This window comes from Patiria miniata, unplaced genomic scaffold (genome assembly GCF_015706575.1).
Source record: "Patiria miniata isolate m_02_andy unplaced genomic scaffold, ASM1570657v1 HiC_scaffold_8, whole genome shotgun sequence".
In the NCBI taxonomy this organism is placed as follows: Eukaryota; Metazoa; Echinodermata; class Asteroidea; order Valvatida; family Asterinidae; genus Patiria; species Patiria miniata.
Genome location: NW_024037075.1, coordinates 8,391,057 through 8,415,313, shown reverse-complemented (window position 1 = coordinate 8,415,313; position 24,257 = coordinate 8,391,057). Strand labels below are relative to the sequence as shown.

Sequence of the window (24,257 nt, the reverse complement as noted above, 5' to 3'; positions counted from 1 at the left end):
GTTCTACTGGTACGAGTGGCGAAGTGACGTCAGCAAGTTTTGCAAAAGTTGCAATATCTGCGCAACTCGTAAAGAACCGCTGAAGCACCGTCGCAGCCATTATGAAGATGTACAATGTCGGCATACCAATAGAAAGAATAGCCATTGATGTGATGGGTCCTCTGCTAGTTTCAGATCGAGGGAACAGGTACATACTGGTCGTTGCAGAGTACTTCACGAAATGGACAGAGGCATACGCCATTCTAAATCAAGAAGCAACCTCTGTCGCCAATGTTCTCACAGAAGAATTTATCTGCAGATACGGTGTCCCGTTACAACTACACTCAGATCAGGGTGGAAACTTCGAGTCGCATGTGTTTCAGGAACTTTGTCAGCTACTCGGCATCGACAAAACTAGAACCACTGCTCTTCATCCTCAATCTGATGGAATGGTTGAACGGTTTAATCAAACGCTGGAAGCCATGCTCTCCATGTTCGTTTCAGACAACCAGCGTGATTGGGATCAGCGTCTGCCTTATATCATGATGGCATATCGAACTTCGATTCACGAGACCACGGGATGCACGCCAAGTGAGCTAATGTTAGGCTGTGATGTGAAATTACCTGCGGACTTGCTAATTGAGCGACCCCCAGAAGAAAGGTACAGTGAACATACAGAGTACGCAGAGAAGTTACTCGAGCACATGGAAACCACACAAGGGTATGCGAGAGAACACCTGAAAGTAGCGACAGAAAAACAAAAGAAAAACTATGACCACAAAGCAAACGCAGGCGGCTACAACAAAGGAGATGTTGTATGGTTGTACGACCCAACGAAGAAGAAAGGGATAAGTCCAAAACTACAGAGATACTGGGAAGGCCCGTACCTTATTACCAAGAGGCTGAGTGATGTCACTTACAGGCTTCAGAAAGGGCCAAAGACAAAACCAAAGGTCGTACATAGAAATCGACTCAAGCCATATTGTGGAAGCAAGCAATTAAAATGGCTTTGGACAAGCAGTAAACAAGACCCGAAATGTAGCCAGGAAGAAAAAGAAGTCAGGATGGGCTCTGCAGAACAAAACAGAAACAAAAGAAGTTCGACGAAAGTACAAGTAACAACACGGCGAAGGACTGTACAACGAGATAAAACTTTGGCAGAAAACAAAGAAAACTAGAGTTTGAGGACAAACACACGGTGTTGGGCTAGAGGTTTGGCTTTTTCACATTGTTGATTGTTGTTGATTGTTTTTGTTGATTGTTAATGTTGATTGTTGATGTTGATTGTTGGTTGTTTATGTTTATGTTGATTGTTGATTGATGATGTTGATGTTGATTGTCGATTGAATTTGACGGTGGTTGTTTATGTCGATTGTTGAATGTTGATAATTGATTGGTGTTGTTGATTAACGATTATTGATGTTGATTGTTGATTAATTGATGATGATGGTTGTCGATGTTGATTTTGATTTTTTGTTGTTGATTGTTGATGTTGATTGTTGATTGTTGATTGTTGACGATGTTGATTATTGATATTAATGTTGATTGTTGATGTTAATGTTGATGTTGATTGTTGATGTTGATTGTTGATTGTTGATGTTGCTGTTGATTGTTGATGTTGATTGTTGATGTTGATTGTTGATGTCGATTGTTGGTTGTTGATGTTGATGTTGAGGGTTGAAAAGTAGCGCGTGGAGTAATTATACAGAGGGTAGTTAAAAAGAGTCAGGTGAGGATCTGCACGCACGTATGCTGCTGTACTGTAAACTTATCTAGTACAATTGTTACAGCAACCCATGAAATAGCTCATATCTCTAAAAGTAAGGTCGCACACCATTGGCGCAATACAAGATATTGCTCGCCATACCCTCTTTACCCCAATGCGCATGTTTTTAGAAAAAAAAGCGCCCAATTTAAAAAAGCGCCCAATTGGGGGCTTTTGCCAGCCCAATTTTTGAGTATCATATGAGGGGAAGTTCCCTTTTACGCAATCGCAGCACACTGTTTTTCGGGATTTTCCCTTTGTACGCAATTATCCCCATTTGCTGTATAAGTACACACAATGTATGTGGCATTAAATGAGCGTTTCAATGCGTAGGCGTGTTCAACTTCAAACTTGAAGGGGGCTGCAGGGCATCTTCTAGTAAATTTATTGTAACGAAACCTTGGGAAGTTTGAGACCTATTATTAAAGTGCCATTTAAAGCACAAAACTGGATTATATCTCTGACAGTTGATTTTTTAGCAATTTTCAAAGGAAAAGAGGTCTTTTCATTGTAACTTCCGGTCTGATGACGTAATCATGTTTTTTTTTCGCGCACAGGTCTTGTCTGCATTAAAGTCATTTTGTATATTAATTTTGAAGCAATTACCGCAAATTTCACCACAGACATCAACTGAAAATGCGTTTTGGCCATTTTTTAACCTGCCGCTAGAGGGCGCTCGAACGTTTAATGGTTTCACTGATCATTTTTTTGGAATGATTAAACCACCCACAGGCTAACATCGTTAAAAGCAAGTTCATATCTTTTTCCACTTTTGAATTATTAGGCACTTCCGGTTTCGACCGGAAGGAAGGGTCATGTGATTTTACGCACACAAGATTAATTAAAGAGCATGTATTATCATGTCGATTTCCGCAAAATTCAAGTTCCGGTCTCTCACGGTTGATTTTATATTGAATTTCAAAGATTAAATGTATTATTTTTTGAAGTGAAGTCACGTGACCCATGATGACATCATAATGACATAATTGCAAAAAAGCACATCTTCAGTGGGTTGTGCATTCATGTATTGACAATTGAAGTTCATATGTGTTTTCATTTTGACAAACGGTTCTGGAAACGAATGTGTCTTGGAGAAATAAAAAAAAACAAGTCAGGTGTGTTTACAAACACAAATGCCCCGCAACGGTGACAGTTCCCATGACATAACACCACTCTTTTAACATCAACTTACATGTACCTTGGTCACATGGAACATTAATTGACAGCATTAGTGTCTTCTGTAGGTTTTATATGAATTAATCCCTAATCCCTATAATCTCAGAATAAATACATGATTTCTATTGTTTTAGCCACTGTGAACTTGACCCTTGACCTTTTGGCCCCAAATTCAATAGGCTTCTTAGGATTACCAAGAACAATCCACAAACCAAATTTGAAGTTCACATGTAAAGTATTTCTTAAGTTATCGCGCTGACAAGATTTCTATTGTTTTAGCCACTGTGAACTTGACCCTTGACCTTTTGGCCCCAAATGCAATAGGCTTCTTAGGATTGCCAAGAACAATCCACAAACCAAATTTGAAGTTCACATGTTAATTATTTCTCAAGTTATCGCGCTGACAAGATTTCTATTGTTTTAGCCACTGTGAACTTGACCTTAGGCCTTTTGGCCCCAAATGCAAAATGCTTCTTAGGATTGCCAAGAACAATCCACAAACCAAATTTGAAGTTAATATGTTAATTATTTCTCAAGTTATCGCGCTGACATGATTTCTATTGTTTTAGCCACTGTGAACTTGACCTTTGGCCTTTTGGCCCCAAATGCAAAAGGCTTCTTAGGATTACCAAGAACAATCCACAAACCAAATTTGAAGTTCATATGTTAAGTATTTCTCAAGTTATCGCGCTGACAAGATTTCTATTGTTTTAGCCACTGTGAACTTGACCTTTGGCCTTTTGGCCCCAAATGCAAAAGGCTTCTTAGGATTACCAAGAACAATCCACAAACCAAATTTGAAGTTCATATGTTAAGTATTTCTCAAGTTATCGCGCTGACAAGATTTCTATTGTTTTAGCCACTGTGAACTTGACCTTTGGCCTTTTGGCCCCAAATGCAAAAGGCTTCTTAGGATTACCAAGAACAATCCACAAAACAAATTTGAAGTTCATATGTTAAGTATTTCTCAAGTTATCGCGCTGACAAGATTTCTATTGTTTTAGCCACTGTGAACTTGACCTTTGGCCTTTTGGCCCCAAATGCAAAAGGCTTCTTAGGATTACCAAGAACAATCCACAAAACAAATTTGAAGTTCATATGTTAAGTATTTCTCAAGTTATCGCGCTGACAAGATTTGTCCGGACACACACACCCACCCACCCAGACTTGTTTCACATACCTAGTGTGGACTTTCCTTTCTTTTCGTGTAGTTAAGGAACACCAGTGGAAAAACTCATTTTTCTCAAACTGTGAAAACTCTTACAACCCAATTTTTTTTCAATGATTCCCTTTAGTGTTTCTCTTCATTCTGCTACAGATAAACCTAACCCAAAAATGCCTCTAAACCTGTTTTCCAGAAATGGGGAAACACTGTGTGGACGTGGGCAAGTCCACACTTCGTCGCTGCTACCTACATTATGTGGACGTCTTTTGTTCGGAAGTCCACACTGCGTATGTAAGACAAGCTCACCCACCCACACACACACCCACCCACCCACCCACGGAAGGACGAGGCGGAAACAGTATGCCCCTTCGGCTTCGCCGCGGGGCATAAAAATAATAGTAAATTCTTACAATAACAATAGGTGTTGGGCTCAGGCCCAACACCTAATAATCTACGAAGAAGTCAGCGAAGCAGGTGCCAACCGGAAAGATACCGAAATTAGCACCAGGCATTAATTGACTGAACACTTTGCAGCAATGGACTCAACCATGAACCAGTACTCGAAGCATGCGCGTACGCATGCCGCAAATACGCAAAACGCAGATTTTTTCAAAGTTATGTGCGCGTTGGATGTGCGTCTTGAAAACCGTTAGACTGGACGTGACGAACAAGACGCGCTGCGTCACCCTTCACATTGCAACGGCAACGAGACAACACGTATAATTTCTTCTTCTAAGTTAAAGATGTTTCGAAAACCAACCAATTACAACAAGAGAGGAGGGTGGTGGAGGCCAAGGCCGGGCTACATGCCAAAAAGATGTAAGGGCAGGGATGAAAGGGAAGTGAGACAAGAGAAAGACAGGGTCGAGCGGAAAACAAAGGCAGAAAGAGACAGTGGCGAGCAGAAAGCAAGAGAAGAAAGAAGAAGTCGTCGTAGTCGTTCTGAGCTCGAGGAGCTTTTGGTGTCAATGGAGACACCAAGGCCACCGTCGTCAACCTACGAGCCCCTCAGCCCCACCCCCTCTATGAGGAAATGGATGGTGGATGATTTTGAGCAGGCGACTGCCGAAATATTGAATGGAATCAAGGAAGAAGAGAGGACGTCAAAGGTCACACCAGTACCAGCGGAGGCACCGTCAACTGAAGTGCCGACATCTCCCATCTCCAATCCTTCAAACCCAGATCCTCGGTATTTTCGTGCAGCGAGACGGGAAGAACCCAAGTCCACGGCTGGAGGGGAAGTGGCATGGATGAGGCAGCAGGCGTTGACCACAAGAACAATAAAGTCTCGGCATGACCAGCTGCACGAAATCGACTTCGGAGTCACAGTGAGACAAGTGACAGAGACAGCCATTTTTCCGGATGGCTGGAGATACGAGGTAAAGTACACTGAATACAACCTGCCTTCACATACCAATAGAGGCCCACACATGTGGACAACGTCATCCGGTAGTCTGTAAAGCTCCCTATAACTCAGGAGAGTTATACTTCTTAGGTGAGGGGGGGTGTTATTAGTTTAACACCAGTGAGGGGTTAAGCTCCCTCTACTGACCCAGCCAGGTGTAGCAGGGGGGTGTACCTGCATCGCCGAACCCTTTGGATTTTATCGACTGAGGAGTAATCTGAAGTCAGCCACCACACCTTGTCCCTTGGGGTGTAAAATACAATGCCGGGTCTACCAGTCTAATAATGCAGCTGCGCAGATCGACATGTCGTCACCATCATCATGAAGCTAGCCTCAACTATTTCAGTCAATCGAGTTATTCCGCACAAGATCATCAAGTGTTCATCGATGGGGCTATCTAGCCCGGCTATCCAGCGCACCAGGGTCAGCCACCCTCAGCTTTAGAGTTCATCAATGGGGCTATCTAGCCCGGCTATCCAGCGCACCAGGGTCAGCCACCCTCAGCTTTAGAGTTCATCGATGGGGCTATCTAGTAATTTCGCCCCCGTTACAATATATTGCTTGCTAGTATAACCTAAATTATAGGAACGGGGCCCGCAACCACACAATGGCCATACAACATAGGCCTACAACATGGCCCGATTGATAAAACAGAAATGTTTTCATAAGTTCGCTCCTCATATTCATGGCAGATTTGATTGATTTGATAAGAACTTTTATTGGGTTTGATGACAGTGAAAACGATGGTGAAGGCAGACGGAGAATTTTCATTCAGCACAAACGAGAAGAGGAAGCAATGGTTTGCACTGTCTCTGAAATCACCGTTACAAATAACAAAGTCATTGTCCTTATCCCACACTTAGTCTCGGTTCTCGACACTCCTTGTGTTTTTATTCAACGAGTGCACAATCAACCCACCCCAAAACCATTATCACGAACCATCGCCGATAGAGGGCGCTATCACACACAGACCGCTTTCAGCCTCGAACTGGTATCACACACAAACCGCTATCAAAGGAGCATCTCGGGAAACTCGTGCGATATCACGTGACAAAAAGGCAGTGACCTCAACATGCATATTCAAGAAAGGTTACAATGGAAATACGCAAGCGCAAAAGCACAATTATAATACTGCATAATGAGCATATCAGCCTGGTACAGTTCGTCTGCATTCATATCGCATGTGTACATACACATGCACTGTGTGTTGCCAAAATGCGCTCAGCCATGCGTTTTGGTTGTGTACGTATGTAGACGTATGCTACTGGTTGAAAGTTTTGATGAATGGCGCGGCGGTAAGCATTCGTCGAGCTCAGTACGTGTTGCATTGATGTTGACAGACTGAAGAATGGCCAATCTACGATGCATTTGTTGTATACACTCCTCATGCATATCAGAGAAGTTGTTTTTACGGGGCTAAGGCTGCTGGTGAATACTTGCAAGTGTGTATTAGCAAACCCTATTGTTATTAACATGAGTCATCCACTGAGCCAGTTTAGGAATTAAAATGGAGATTGCTATAGTATAATCCTTGTGTCCACACACAAAAATTCCTAGAGTAATAACTGGCATGTGTAGGTTTTTTTTTTTGAGGGGGGGGGGGGAAGGGGGGTTGAAAATAGCGGGTTCTTCTTGGTTAAGGTACTTAATGTAGAGTATCTCTTACAGGTGATTAACTCTCGGTTACAAATTACACAACAGTGAAATTTTCTTGGCCGTATGCAACTGCCAGCAGAGCCTATGGCTCTGCTGTACGCTCCGCCATTATCATACTTTATTTGTGATCGACAACGTATGTGTACCGTACGTACCACGCGTCGACGTCGGCGACCAAATGTACATTGTCGATCCATTACAAAACAAGCCAATAAACAGTTACTGCGTGTTCTGCAAAACAGTCGTTCAGGTACTAGACATAATATCACGTGTTCTCCATGCTGGCATTTTTTATGCAAATGACCACATAACAGGGCGTCAAGTTTTGCACACGGCACTTTTTGCCCGGAAAATCGCGGGCAGTTTTACGAGTTTCCCGAGACGCTCCTGTGATAGCGGTTCGTGTGTGATAGCGGTTCATGGCTGATAGCGGTCTGTGTGTGGTAGTGCCCTCTAACAGCGATGGTTCGTGAAACCGGTGGTTTTTGGGTAGGTTGATTCTGCACTCGTTGAATAAAAACACAAGGAGCGTCGAGAACCGAGACTATCCCACACTATCAGCATTGTGTCGCACAGGCGCGGTTCTAGCGCCTATATTTTAGGGGGCTAGCAGGGGTGGATCAAGAAATGTATGCAGGGAGGAGTGCTGAAATGTAGACAAGTTTTTTCTCCGACACTTAGGCCTCCAAAATTCAATAGGTGGGTGGGGGGGGGGGGGAGTGGTGGGTGGGGGGGGGGGGGAGTGGGGGGGGGAGTGGTGGGGGGGGGAGTGGTTGGGGGGGGCTTGTACCATATTTTCAATGTGGAGCGCTAACAACCTCCTACAATCATGCACACTACATGTATTTTACCTAATAGTGTACAAATGCCCCCTTCTCATGCTTTTTTTTTGGGGGGGGGGGGACCATTCGCATGTAACGTCACCTTCTAACATTTGTTACTGCCTTTTTTTATGAATTTAATTATTTGTTCATTGATTTTTTTGGGGGGGGGCTTAATGAATTTTTAAAAAATGTCATTGATTTTTTTTGGGGGGGGCTAGACAGGGAGCCCCCCCCATTCCCCCCCCCTAGAACCACGCCTGGCGTCGCGTCAGACAGTGCAGACTATTTTAGCACCCAAAAATTATCCATTTAGGTCAAAGGTTATTGTGCACAATGCCTGCAATCAGACATTATGCCAGTCACTCACGACGAATGAACGCAAGTCCGAGTGGGAACACACGATAGACTTACACAAAGGAATGTTGCGGTAAGTTTCCGCGCTGCTGTGGAAAAAAAGGCCAAATAAAATTGTCATGTTTATATTGTGCTTTCCATCCTATCAAAAATGTCAAAGCGCTTTAAAATTATTCCCCCATTTCATCAGGCCTCGAGCCCACGTGGCAGCTGATATCAGCGCTCATTTGGTCCTCGGCCCATTCATACTCCTGGGAGGAGAGAGGCAAAAATAAATAAGTGTGATCTTGCCCAAGGGCACAAACGCCATGTACCATCGTACATGAGTCACACACCGTAAGCACTGAACAGTGGCATCCTACTTTTAACTATTAGTTACACTATATTCATAAATACCTAAGACAGTTTACCCATTCCTACTGGTCATGAGCCTGTCATATGGCCAGTCTTAAACGGATGATAAAGACCAGCTAAAAGAAAATGGTCACATGAAAATGGTACTCCAATAAAATTCAATGCCTTTTACTGTTTTATTGGTTGAACATTCACAATCCTCAAGTATAGGCATGCGCAAAACTACCAGTGAGCCAGTATTTCATAGTCAACGCACCGCCACAGCTGCATTCTGCGCGACATCGCGCAGTATGCTCGACGCGCACGCCAATCTCCATAAAATAAGTTGTTTCTGACTTACTCACGAGCTAAACACTCCATTATAAGCTAGAGGTGTGTTTCAAAAAACATGAAGTAAAATTGTTGAACAAAATCGTTGGTAATTTAAGAATTTTGACTTGTTTTGACTTTTGGATGGAAAAGTTTAGATTTTTTTACCAAAAAGGTATTTATAAATGGGAATACATACGTGCTTGGTCATTATCAAACACTAAGACCGATTGGAGTCTGGATGCTGATAATTACCCTCGCCTTCAGCTCAGATAATTATCAGCATCCAGACTCAATCATTCTTAAACAGAGTGTTTTAAACCTTGCAAGCACACATTTATTCCCTTATTAAAAGGCAAACTCACGATATAGACACGGCACCCTTGCACCTCATGTTGCTACAAGAATAATGAGGAATGAAGTCCACGTTGAATGAAGGAAGGCTCGCCATGAAATGTCGACACCTTAATGGGACGTTGTAGGTCAGACCATCAAAGGTCCTCACTGAATCGCCGTGGAAAACATGACAGTGGCCTGGAGGGTAGAAATACCGGGAATTTGTTAAAATAGAAGATCCCGTTAATCAAAAAGTGGCCTTGAGAAAGCATTTCGTTTCTGCTACAATTAACCTTTAACAAAATTACGTTTGACTGTTGACTCCAATAAGGAACTCACTGTTTCTGAGATTTCTCCAGCATTGTTTTGTAGCTTTGGCAGGTGTCTTTGTTATTTTTCTTTTCTGTATGGTGCCATATAAAGTGCTTATCAAGTTCTGTGGCCGATTCCCGGTTGTTGTTTTTGTGATTTTGAAAAAAAAAATGGGGGGGGGCTGAATTAAAAAGGTTACTGCTTATTGGTTTATAGCTGAAATATTGTGCTATTCAACTACAGCTGAAAAATTGTACTGACCCTAACTACATTTCACAGTGTGGACATGCTATCGCTTGGACATGCTATAGGCTGTCCTGAATATACCAAATATTTGAATATTCCATTATCTGTTTGCCAGTTTGAAAATTTGAAAAGGGAACACTATGCACCTGCGCACTTGACAGTGGTGTCATTTAAATCGTAAAGTTGCGTTTTTATTATATGTCGATGGTAACTTTCTTGTAGACACCTATTTATTGCTCCCATTCTTTTTTGCTGGGTAAAGTCCCTGGACAGTCATACAGTACTTACTCATATCAATTTGTTTTAAGAAAATTGTAAACCTAACAAGACTGTTAAAATCCCCGCAGTGTTGTGTACGCATCCATCACAGGGCTGTGTGCTTCAACCTTGTGATGAACATCTTGCTTCACAGAACAAACTATGTTTGACCACAGGGGTGTATATGGTTCCTTCTGTGTGCGGTATAAGCTCTTAAGTAGTGGACACATGTACACGCATATCTCAAATCGTGGTCCATTCGTGGTTCATTTGAAGATTTGTAAGTAACAGCTCCAATTGCACAACTATACTTCAACAAAACTATAGGCTATATCGCTCATCATTCACTCTAATCCTCGTGTACACTCTGAAAGAAGCAAATGGCCCTCACCGACCATACTGGTCCCTCATGATCACAATGTAGGCCTCTACATGTATAATCTCCCCATAGGCAATAATGGTCTATCTTGTCCCACACGCACAATGGATACCATAGTATGTACCAAGGGTTGAAGTGGGCCCTAATAACAACACTCAATGATTGAGTGTTCGGGCACAACTCGACCACTGATTGGAGTTGTTACAATAAATCTTCTTTCTTTCTTTCTTTGAGTGGTCGGGCACAACCTGACCACTCTTTGGATCTGTTGTGATTAATCTTTCTTTCTTTCTTTTTTTCCGGACAATACTTCTCCGCGGGTTTTCTTTTAAACGGTATATGGTAAAAGCTTGTAACTTAGAATATATATCGACCCTCATCCGAAGTGGTGCATATTACTCTGACGTCATGATTACGTCATCAGGTGTCAATTTACAAGCGATTTTCGTTGAAAAAATGACAATATTATTTCACCTATAACTCTAGAACCAAACATTCAATGATGTATTCTGTAATCAGATAGACCATGAATTGCTGAACAGTTTTTGTCGTGTATGTGAACTCGCTGGACCTTTACTTCCGGGTCTACGGGAAGGTCAAAAATAGGTGAATTCAAAATGAAGACATTAGCCTGACATCAAAACAAAGCAACATTTCTTCCGAACCGTTTACGGTATGATCACAAAACCTTGTGTGAACTTGTTACGAAGATGTTACAAATTTTGTTCAGGAATCAAGACGTCATCAGGTATCAAATTACAAGCGATTTAAGGGCAAATTTTGACAAAATAGTTTGTGTTATATCTTTTGTACTAAATAAAGAATCGTGTTCGTTTTTTCGTGAGGTTGTAGACTATGCCGTGAGGAACATTTCTTGTCCCAAGACACAAAACCGCTTGACCTTTACTTCCGGTGTTACCGGAAGTGCAATGAAAACTGAATATAACTCAAAAGCGGAAGCATTTTACTACAGACATGTATTATGCAAGTGTTTAGTAAGAAATGCAAGTCCCAAAAAAACAGTGTGATGACGTCATCATCCAAAAGGGCGCCCCCTAGTGGCACATAAAATGGTGTTTGTTTTCTTTAATCTGAAGACCATCGGTTCTAATTTTACCAAATCGCTCCTGGATATTCTTTGATTAACCACACGACTTGGCAAGGTTTCAAATTCATGACGTCATCAGACCAGAAGTTACGTCTATGAGAATTTGTAAACGATCATATTTTAAATTGAATTCTATCATTTGATCCATGTCGTATCTCTTCGTAGCCCAAATAACGATATCCATTCGGCACAACCCGACCACTCTTTGGATTTGTTGCGATTAATCTTTCTTTCTTTCTTTCTTTCTTTCTTTTTTTTCCGTACAGCACGTTTCCGCGGGTTTTCTCCTAAACGGTATATGATATGAACTTGTAACTATTAGCATATATTGACCCTCATTCCGAGTAGTGCATATTACACTGACGTCATGATGACGTCATCGGGTGTCAAATTACAAGCGATTTTTGTTGAAAAATGACGATCTTCTTTCATCTATAACTCTTCAACAAAATGATCAATTATGCTCCAACCTTGTAATGAGATAGACCATGAATTGATCAACATTTTTTGTCGTGTACGTAAACTCGCTTGAACTTTACTTCCGGGTCTACCGGAAAGTCAAATTTAGGTGAATTCAAAATGAAGACATTAGCCTGAAATCGAAACAAAGCACAATTTCTTCCGAACGGTTTACCGTTTAGATCATAAAACCTATTGTGAACTTGAATCATGTTACGAAGATGTTATAAGTGTTGTTACGTCATCATGACGTCATCAGGTATCGAATTACAAGCAATTTGATTGCACGATTTGACAAAATAATTTTACCTATATCTCTTGAACTAAATAGAGTATCGTGTTCGTTTTTTCGTGAGGTTGTAGACGGTACCTAGAGCAACATTTCTTAATTCCAGGCACAAAACTGCTCGAGCTTTACTTCCGGTGTTACCGGAAGTGCAATAAAAACTAAATCTTACTCTAAAACGGAAGCATTTTACTACAGACAGATATATTATGGAAGTGTTAAGTGAGGAATGCCAATCACAAAAACGTAATTTTGACGTCATCCCACTAAAAGGCGCCCTCTAGTGGCACATCGAAAACCGTTTAATCTTTTAAAATGTTACAGCCCTTGATCAAATTTTTATGATAATTGCCCCTATATATCCCCTTATGCAACCACAAATGAATTTGCAAGGTTTCATAATCATGACATCATCAGACCGGAAGTTACTGTAGGGAGAATTCAACAATGATCATTTTATTTTGAATTTAAATCCATCATTTGATCCCTGTCTCATGACTTTGTTCCCCCCCCCCCCCGAAAAAAAAATGACATCTGTTACACTTAATATTGACCTTTTGCTTCCAAATACTGTGACTTCATCAAACTGGAAGTTATCTGTTAGTATTACATGCACTAAATTTCCATATTTCCATGCGTTATTTTACTAAATAATAAACAAGTGTCCTCCCTTCCCTGTTTGACTGATGACGCCATCAAACCGGAAATAACTTGTACGTGTACCTAACTGTTTACTGAAATGTATCATACCTTAAAAGATGCAATCTTTTTGTACAAAATAATTGGTACTGGAAATGTTGAAGTTCTCGGTCCTTTTTTTCTGACATAAACATATTCATAACTTAATTGGACAATCTCTAATAAAATGGTTGTCTACCCGACCACTCTGCGTTTGTAACAACAAACGCGAACCTCTAGTTTTAACTTTACAATGAAAAATTATCCTCTCCGAACTTTATCAGTACTCACTAACCTTTTTTGACTGATAACGTCATCAAGCCAGAAATAACTTTTTGTGCACATAGAATGTTTACTGAAATTTATCACACCGTTAAAGATACCTTTTTGAAACATTGATTGTACTTGAAGGGATTTAATTTCGTGATCCTTTTTTCTACATAAACATATATTCCTAACTTAACTGGGCAGTGAATAATGAAAAGGCTGTCCGCCCGACCACTCTGCGTTTGTAACTCAACAAACGCGAAACTCTAGTCTTTTTTTTTTTTTTCGTACGGCATGTTTCCGAGGGTTTTCTCCTAAACGGTTTATGATAGGAACTTGAAACTTTCAATATATATCGACCCTCATCCTAAGTGGTGCATATTACTCTGACGTCATTATGACGTCATCGGGTGTCAAATTACAAGCGATTTTGGTTAAAAAAACTGACAATCTTCTTTCACCTATAACTCTTGAAGAAAGTAATCAATTATGTTCCCACCTTGTAATCAGATAGACCATTAAGTGATAAACTTTTTTGTCGTGTACGTAAACTCGCTTGACCTTTACTTCCGGGTCTACCGGAAGGTCAAAATTAGGTGAATTTAAAATGAAGACGTTAGCCTGAAATCAAAACGAAGCACAATTTCTTCCGAACGGTTAACGGTATGATCACAAAACCTTGTGTGAACTTATACATGTTTCGAAGATGTTGTAAATTTTGTTTCGTCATCATGACGTCATCAAATATAAAATTACAACGATTTAAGGGCAAATTTTGACAACACAGTTTGCGTTATACCTTTTGAACTAAATGGAATATCGTGTTCATTTTTTCGTGAGACTGTAGACTATGCCGTGAAAAACATTTCGTGTTCCCAGACACAAAACCGCTTGACCTTTACTTCCGGTATTACTGGAAGTGCAAGAAAAACTGAATATAACTCAAAAGCGGAAGCATTTTACTACAGACATATATATTATGAAAGTGTTTAGTGAGGAATGCTTGACACACAAACAGTGTGATGACGTCATCATCCGAAAGGGCGCCCCTTAATGGCACATAGCATAGTGTTTGCTTTCTTTAATTTTAAAACCTTAAGTTCAAATTTTACCAAATCGCCCCTTGATATTCTTTGATTAACCACAGATAACATGGGAAGGTTTCAATTTCATGACGTCATCAGACCGGAAGTTACTTCTATGAAAATTTACTTCTATGATCATATTTTAAATTCAGTTTGATCATTTGATCCATGTCGTATATCTTAGCCCAAATAATGATACGTTACAATGATCTCATTTTGCTTCCAAATACTGTGACGCCATCAAACCAGAAGTTCGGTGTTATGAATATATACACTTATATTTTCCAAATTTTCATACGTAATTTAACTTCACATTGAACATCTATTTCGAACTAAATCAGTATTCAATTCCTGTTTTTGAATAATGACGTTATCAAGCCAGAAATAACTTGTATGTGCACTAAGGAATGTTCACTGAAATTTAACACACCTTTAAAGATGCATTTTTTAAACAAAATAATTGATTGTCCTTTAAAGGAATTAATTTCCAGATCCTTTGCTCTTACCCAAAAATATTCATGACTTAACTGGACAGTGTTTCATAAAATAATTTTCTACCCGACCACTCTGCGTTTGTAATAACAAATGTGAATCTCTAGTTCTTTCTTTCTTTCTTTTTTTTTTCCGGACAATAAGTTTCTGTGGGTTTTCTCCTAAACGGTATACATGTATGGTAGGAACTTGTAACTTTCAACATACATGTATATCAACCCTCATCCCTACTGGTGCATATTACTCTGACGTCATGATGACGTCATTGGGTGTCAAATTACAAGCGATTTTAGAGGAGAAAGTGGCCAAATACTTTCAGATATAACTCTTAAACAAAATGATCAACTATGATCCAGCTTTGCAATCAGATAGACCATTAGTTGATAAACAGTTTTTGTTGTGTCATGAACTTGCTTCACCTTTACTTCCGGGTCTACCGGAAGGTCAAAGTTACGTGAATTAAAAATGAAGACTTTAGCCTAAAATCAAAACAAAGCAAAATTTCTTCCGAACGGTTTACGCTTTGATCATCAAACCTAGTGTGAACTTGTAACATGTTACTAAGATGTTGTAATCTTTGTAACGTCATCATGACGTCACCAGGTATCAAATTACAAGCGAATTAAGGGCACATTTTGACTAGATAGTTTGCGCTATATCTTTTGAATTAAATAGAGAATTGTGTTCGTTTTTTCGTAAGGTTGTAGACTGTGCCCAGAAAAACATTTCTTTTCCCCAGACACAGAACCGCTTGACCTTCACTTCCGGTGTTACCGGAAATGCAACAAAATGCGAATATAACTCAAAGGCGGAAGCATTTTCCTACACCCAAATAAGCTATGAAAGTGTTAAGTGAGGAATAGAGGACACAAAAATATGTGATACCCTGTGGGATTTACATTTCAATAACATCTGGTACACTGACTTGCTCAGAATGCTTGGCACATTTTAACTTTGAATTCTTCAGACCAAAGACACTGTTGCTAATCACATGATTGGGGGCAAGCTCTTGCATAGTTATGCTCAGCAGACGCTCAGCATCAATACATCGCTCACAATGGGTGAGAATGGCACAAAGACACCAGACCATGCCAGAACAGGGTGTTGCTAGCATAAGGCTTGCCCCGAATCACGTGATGTAGTAACAGTCTCTTTGGTCAGGAGAATGCAAAGTTAAAATGTGCAAAGCATTGGATTAAGTCAGTGTTCCAGATTTTATTCAAATTTAACTCGCAAATGGCTTATTGTACTGGAAGGGATTTAATTTGGTGATCCTTGTTCTACATAAACATATATTCCTAACTTAACTGGGCATGGCAGTGTATAAAGAAAAGGTCGTCCGCCCGACCACTCTGCGTTTGTAACTCAACACACGCGAACCTCTAGTTGGATCTTAATTTTGACGGATCTAAGAATTGGCCAATCAATTGTACCATCAGTGAAAAGGGTATTTCATCAGCTTTCCATCAGTGTGTGAACTTTTCTAAAAGAACGTATAGTTTGTGAGTTACAGCGTTGAACACAAGGCGCGAACGCCCCCAAGAGGGGGAAATTCTTCCTGCGGAATCCTTCCACACACACAATAAAAATTGGAGTATTGATATTTTTGACGGTGTTTTGATAGGACTGCTTTGTGGCTCAGACAATGCAGTCTGTACATTTCATTTGAGGTCAGAAACATCCCGAGTGAACCTAGTAAATTCATTGAATGGTTCTCAAGAACAGCATGATATGTCTCCCAAAATAATGGCATGATTTTTCACCTTTTTCTACATTTTTTCCACCTGGTTTATCATGTTTTCAGCCACAGTCACTCAGTTTACACAGCAAATCGATATATTTGCAATTGCAAAACACTCAACCGTTCCTAATAACCATTGCCACATGCACTACCGCTTTGTACACTATTTTCCACTGCTGAGGAAGGCTGCTGCAGCTGACGTGTGTAAAACTTGATTGGCAAGTTTGAATATTGGAATATTGGTCAAGTGCAGTTTTGAATAATCGAATACTAAATTATTAAGAAATGAACAGCCCTATCATGCTATAACTGGCATGCATAAAGAGTTTGCCAATATGGCTGCGTCTGGAAGTGCCTAGCTACAGCTGGCAGTTAGGCATGCTCATATAAAAGAAGCCAAATAAGTCCGCGGAAGTTAGCATGCTCATTGCTATACACACTGCATGTTTTTATTTTAGCCTCCATGAGGTGGTGAAATGCTCTATTAGCAGAAAACTGCTTGCTTATGATGCCATGAAATTGGAACCAAGTACACTTCCCAAATATGTTGTGAATAATGATCTCACTGATATTTACCGTATTTGGCTAAGGAGCAAAGGCATTTCGAGTTTGCATTGATGCATGGGCTGCATGCGCATTCCTTCACTACGCAAACGCCTGGCAGTGCAGAATACGTAATCGGCGCATCGACGCTGATTGAGAGCGTACTGCGCAAGGTGCGCGCATATCAAAGAAGACAGCTAGCACGTACGCCATGTGCGCTCGCGTTATCTCTTGCACATCACGCCACGTACGAACAATTTGTATAATTTCAGGACTGCGCCGTGCCTGTTCAAAATGGATACTGGAAGTCTCAGTTTTCCGTTTTAAAAAATGTAATCTTGTGTTGTATTGGGGCGACAGTGGGACGAAAGTTTTTGCTCTGTAACACGACATAGAAATCTCGTGTTTGAAAGGATTAAATCTGCAATAAATTAAAGAAAACTTTTAAATTATAAGCACTGTGTCGCGCATTAACCCCTTAAGGAAGGGGTGTAATGGGGACATTCCTCCACACATAGAGCAAGTGGCCCGCATGACTGCACAGCCTTTGTGTGGTAGCGGGACTGCACAAAAGCAGCTGCTGTGGAACTACCCACTAGCCGTGTGCCACGACGTGCCACGGCATGCCACGGCATACCACAGCTGGCAACTGCATTCCAATAAGGATTAGCGGCTGCGGCCATGACCGCTTCCCGTATGCATGGGGTTAAACACATTGCCTGCAGTCCTTATTTTTAAAGGTCACTACTTATTTACATACATTTACACACATTTGCATTGAGTTCGGCTCATGACTAGAGCGATGTCTGAAACAAAGTCGCTCCTGAGTCGTTCTGAACGACTCCGACCATCCATCTTTTGCCATCTGGCGCGTCTTGTCGCTCCTATTTGTTTCAGACGTCGAACGTTTCATGTTCTTAATTTAAATCGTGCCTTTAATTTGGATCGGCGCGACTCTAGCACGCCTGTCTGAACTGAGGGTAACATGTTCCAGAACACTACTTTTGTTGGCTTCATCATGGCATATCACTCCGAAATTAACAAAATCAAGGCTAAAAGCTCCTATCATCATTCCCTTGGTTTGATGATTTTTGTCATTGTTTCATTTATATCACATTACAACAAAAGTTTAATGATAATCACACCCAAACACAGTGATCTTGTACACCTACCATCGGGTTGCCCTTCAACAATCGGCTCCCGAGTCGGTTCTTGCAGTAGCTGTGATTGCCTCTTTTGGTTTTCAACATCTAAATTAGAAAAAAAAAATACAATGAAGATTTGATGGCAATCTTTTTAAAATACCATATCTCATCCACACTTGTTAGTTGATGGAGGTAAACAATTGAAAACAATTTAAGAAAATATCAGTCTGATCAGGATGTCAAGCGGCATACATAATTACCCTCAAATGGAACCAATGCGTCTGCCGGTATTGTGCAAGCTTTGTCGCTAAGGCTGCATTCACCCATATCCTCAGGGCACTTCGGGCTGCAATGAGCTGGAGAAATCAGACAGGAAGCTCTTAGATTCATGGAACAGGCATTCAAGGACAAAAACATGTATAAAGTACACTCACGGCCATGACAGTGTTAGCTGCTTAAACTGGACTTCAGAAGTTATAATGAAACCACAATGTCAGTGATTAGTTGGCAGATCTGAGGACAGAATGAGGAAACACGCCTCATTAGATGTCTTAGGGCCTTATTCACGAGTCTGCCATATTGAATTGAAAGTTAGGTAAAATCTTAATTTTTGGAACTTGCGAAGAGAAATGAAAGCAAGGTATGTCTCTAACAGTCCTGAATCCCAGTCCAATTTTAATACGATTTTACATGCCCCCTAGTTAAATGCCCCCTGGTTAAATTTCAGTCTGCTTCAATAAATAATTTAACATATTTGTAGACATTCCCTAATGTTTAAAGCCATATTTGAAAAAAAAAATGATGGCAAAATATGGCTGCATTGTGCCTGCATAAAAAAGTCATCCCATTCAACAGTTAACAATTTATGAAATACATTCAGGGAACTCAACAAAAATGGCCAACTCGTGAAAAAGGCCCATACTATCATAAGGTGAATATGTACTGAGATTAAGTCACAAAAGTAATGATCCATACACACATTGTGCATGCTCGCAAAGCAGTGATGCTTGCAATCTTTGCAAGCATCTTTGATTGAAACAAATTGGGATGGGGATGTATTATACACGAACATTGATGTGATGCCATGATGACGTCATCACGTGTCACAAGACGTCACATTAAAGGAAACATGCAGTAGAAATTCAGCTCATCTTGTTTTCATGCACATTACTATGTGTTGCAACAATACAAGATCTTAATACTTAGTGCTTATAAAAAAGATAATCAACTAAAAATTAAAATGAATTGATAATTCAAAACTATCTAAAAATGCTACACCACCATAACTTACGTTTTCCACAGTAATAGGGTCTAGCTTCATCATCACAGCAAACTTTTCTGCAAATGGAAATGAAAAAAACTCCATGTTTAGGCCAAGCACTAGATATCAATAATCAAGGAAAGAACATGAAGAATGTTGCATCCTGATGCCACTTTTTTTCATCATATAGGCCTATCATCTCAATGAACTCAGTCAGTCGGTCTGAATCTGAATCTGAATGGTACAGTTGGCAATGCATCCATCAGGAAACATCACACCAACTTGTTAGTTAGTTTGGGGGTGGAGCTGGATGTAATTTCAACAACCTACCATATTTGGAACCACTAAACAATTTGAGGGGTGTCTTCCCAGATTCAATGACACTGGATAGTTAGGAAACTGTTCCAATCTTCGATTGTCCTGGGGAAGAAACTGTTGTTGAAGGTTCTTGTTCTGGCATACCCTGTACAGTTGATTTAGTTTGTGTTTATGCCCCCGCGATGATCAAGTATTTGAAGTACGGTAACAAAGGCCTCTGCTGGTACATCAACTGTGTTGTTCACTATCTTGTTCAGCATTAGTTATAATCTGCTAAGTTTGCTTTGTTGTTCAAGGGTAAGCCATTCATGGTTTTGGAGAAGTGATGTAACTGCGATTTATACACAGACTCAAATTAAAGGAACCTTCACACTTTTCTTCTGTGTTTGTAGCTTGTGCCACAGCCAAAATTTTATTGCCGGACACCGATTGTAATGGCAATCCGGTTTTAATCAAAGGCATAAAAAATAATCGCAATTAGCAGACACGCAATCAGTGCTCAGTGCACTCTTTGAATGGCTGTGACAGAGTGGCAAAAAAATGTGCGGTTCCCGCAAAAAAACAAGTCCCCACGCCAAAGCAGCACATTCCATTGGCTGAAGTTTTATTAAACCCCCATTTAGAATCCAGGTGATTTATCATTTTACAAAACGTAATCCGCCCTTGAAGGAAAAACGCCATTGCGCGACCTCGCCTCAAGGAATTACAGACCGCTCCGTCCAGACCACTCGCCCATCCGTCTGCTAAAAGTCGTAAAGGCGGCCGTGTTGAAAGATTTGTATAAACAATCATAATGCCGAACGTAGAATAATTTTTCAATCAATAAAGACACTGCCGCAAACTGGGACATTATAATTCACCGAGTATAATATCTTTTACCCTACATGTTATTACGGTTAAAAGGTAGTTGTAGATGAATCTAATTGCCTGTCTTTAGGAAGATAAGTTGAAGTTTAGTTTTGTCTTCAGGGATGCAATGGATTTCCTAAGCACATCTAACTGGAGACCTTGGTGATCGTTTGGTGATCTATAAACAATAAGTTCCTATGGTTTTAATTTAATTTGTTGTGTGTTCGCTTAATTTCAGTCCAGATGATTTCGCAGTCACCCTCGGCATTGTCAAATTCATTGGAGGCCAAGTCTTGGTGAATAGCCTGAAAGACGCCCCCACCTGTTGTATTCACAACCCAGTCTCTGTGATAAACTTTGTACCGGTAGTTTGATGGGAAGATTTCGCTACTATTTATTGATGGGTTTAACCACGATTCGGTACCACAGCTTATGTCAGATTTATATGTACTTATGAGAGCTGCTAGATCAGCTGTTGTCCCTCTAATGCTCTGACAGTTGATTAACAGGCTTTCAAATTGTCTTTCTTTATGTGTTCACATGGGATTCAGGCATGTAGTTGAGATCCCTGGGAGAAAACTACTGAAGTCTCGTTGACAAAAGAGTTCAGCTAATTGTTGAGGAAGAATCGAGAACCTTGCTAATTCACAGTTAATGCAAATCGAGCTGGAGTCTGAAGCTTGCAAGATTACATAGGTTTTGCCCTTCACCGACGTATTAACACCGTATAGTGTGTTATATACCTCCGCAGTGAAAGTCAGAAAAAAATCCCTCGGGTAGGAAGCAACCCACAACCTCCTGCTTTCTAGATTGGTAGAGTGAGACATTCCAACACAATGTGCATGAATCCAGCAATCACAGTTGTCACATTGTACAGCTCAGACATCAATATTCTGGACAGATTCTGGCAAACACCAAACATGTACAACGGTACAAGCTAGCTGAGTGACACACATCCGATTAAAGGCGAGTTGGACCCGGGTTGATTTCAATATCCCCGTTAACAACAATAGCCAGAAAACAATGGATTTGGTTTCTTTTTTTGCCTTGGCTACACGTGGCTTTGAGGCTGGTAAGGGGATGGAGTGCCAAGTATAACTGTTCCTTTTCACAAATTTGATTGTAAACACATGATGCAGTTCATTAGCGTTGGGAGCTGTATGAGGGATATTAAACCTATACTTCAAAGGCAACTGACTCAAGAGCATCATTGGCCGAATGAAGAGTTACAAATCCAAGATGGCGATTCCAAGACAAGTGGAATAGGCAATGGGGTACATACAACCATGACTCACCAACGATTTGTTGAACACAAAACATCAAAATTACGACAACAAACTCCACCAAAGATGACACAACATTTACCAAGTCACAAAGCACCAGTAAGCGTATCCAGCTTTGGAAGTCGGGCAGGGGGGGGGCAACCGCATACCCACTCCGAAATGTAGACATGTTTTTTCTCCGGACACTTGGCCTCCATAAAATCAAATAGCAGGGCCCCCTCCTCTCTGGATATGCCAATGGAAAGCACAGTAGTCACACATCAAAATACGACTTTACAGGGTACAGATAAATTTAAGACACAAGGACAAGAGCTGAAACAAAACGTGTCTGTTCCCACGTGCGCCACAAGCATGACAAGGCATGTACTTTGTAGTGCATTACAACAGCAAAAGGAAAGATTCACATATATCTGGCCATCACTATTTTTTTCCTTCAGTTCAGACCTATCAGCCATCAGAAAGTGCATGGTCACTCATAGTCCCACTAACTGGGGCGCTAGAACTCCATTTTGTGGTCTCCGTATTGCTGCGCTGTATGTTAGGCCACACGTCTGGTTTACCAACCTACTGACATGACTGAGGAGTTTAGTCCGAAACTGGCGCATATCAGCATATGGACTCCAGAAAGATATCTAAATTTCTCGAAAAGTTTGAAGGAGGACGAAAGATGAGAAATCATAGAATACAACCATATACATGTACAGCATGTACAGTGGTATGTAAAAACAAAAATCCAAAAAAGGGTGCGCCAGGGTTTGGACTGAACTCCTCAGTAGGTTGGAAAACCAGACGTGTGGCTACAGCGCAGCAAAACGGAGGCCATGGGCGATACGCCAGGCTAACATCCCAAATCATCCTCAAAAAAGGAGTTCTAGCGCCCCAGTTAGTTGGACTAACTCAGTTGCTGCCTTGCTCCGCCCTGTGCTGGATACCCACGGCCACAAGGTGCTGCTGCTAACCTCATCAGCCCTGCCTACCCACATGACCCATGAAGGCGTGAACGTGGCGTTGTAATACACGCAACGTTACTTCAGAGGAAAAAATTGCTATAGAAATCTCCACGCACGCGCAACCGTTAGCACATCCACGCCGTGAAATAGTGCAATTGTTTTTGCTAGTGCTAGCTACAGCTAACAATTAGGCACAACTTTTCGGCGGACCGCCGCCGGGACCGGAATACCTAACCGTACCCGTACACTACATATGATTCTGTGTACGACCGGCAAGAGGCATTCAGGCTACGTATTATATCAGCCCTGTTTTGAGATTCGCGCCGGTCGGTTACCAGACCAATGACACCGTCGATTACTTAGCCTTCCACCAACCAACGTCACCGTGGCTTTTACCGTCATTATTAGACGGAGCGGCAAAGCCGCGAAGTGACTGGAGCGGAGACCACACGTACGACGAGTACGATTGCGGGCAACCTCGTCCCCAGGGTGTCGAGCAGTACGCGCCCACCACTACCTGCTCTCTCACCTAGTCCGAGTAACTTGGACCCAACTTATCGCCTTTTTTAACATTTGGACATGGTCTGGCGATAGTTGGGTCCAAGCATGGAGGTAGGAAATAGCTGGACAACACCGTCCAAAAACCAACATTTTCGAACAAAAAACATCAGATTTCACCTTCAAAACGGCCTCCAAATTACTAGATATGCCACCTGAGGTACAAGTAGATATCGATGATTAAGATGGTTGTACTGAAGTTTAAATGAAACAGAAATCACATCCGGTATGGAATGCGCGCAATTCTTTGGAAAGTTTCGGATAGCATTTGAGCACATTGTCTAAATGCGATCTTGAACAGCTGCAGCCACATGCCTTATACATAGGTCATAGCCATTTCCTTCACAAGATTCTGTGGGGCTCATCAGAGTATCACAGCGTCCTGTTTGCAGGGCGGGGGTACGAGCGAAACCAGGGACTCTGCTTCTGGCCATGTTATGCGCACGCACCTGCTTTGCCTAATGTATGTATCGCGCATTATATACCCTGCATAATTACCCAAAGTATACATATTCATAGTTATAATCCCCTGTTCCGCGCCGCACCGACTGACAGTGAATGGTTGAATGTACACGGTGGCCCACAAGTGTCACGGCAAAAGCAAATTCTTCACGGCAAAAGCAAGTTCCCCACGGCAAAGGCAAATTCGCCGTTGTGAGCCACCGTAAATTTACATGTATGGTTGCAGACCAGTAAATAAACTTCCATAGACTCCA

The 24,257-nt window shown here is 41.2% G+C and overlaps 1 protein-coding gene across 1 annotated transcript in view; it reads right to left on the bottom strand.

The window, feature by feature from the left end:
* The window catches only part of LOC119719399 (SCO-spondin-like), a 65,362-nt gene extending 42,123 nt beyond the window's left edge, over window positions 1–23,239 (bottom strand). The window contains exons 1-5 of the mRNA XM_038188842.1: window positions 22,931–23,239; window positions 19,614–19,660; window positions 18,583–18,678; window positions 18,350–18,427; window positions 9,353–9,521 (exon numbers count right to left, since the gene is read on the bottom strand). Coding sequence (XP_038044770.1) covers window positions 9,353–9,521; window positions 18,350–18,427; window positions 18,583–18,678; window positions 19,614–19,660; window positions 22,931–23,016 — 476 coding nt within the window. The 5' untranslated portion in view covers window positions 23,017–23,239. The remainder of the gene's footprint in view (window positions 1–9,352; window positions 9,522–18,349; window positions 18,428–18,582; window positions 18,679–19,613; window positions 19,661–22,930) is intronic.
* Window positions 23,240–24,257: the final 1,018 nt, after the last annotated feature.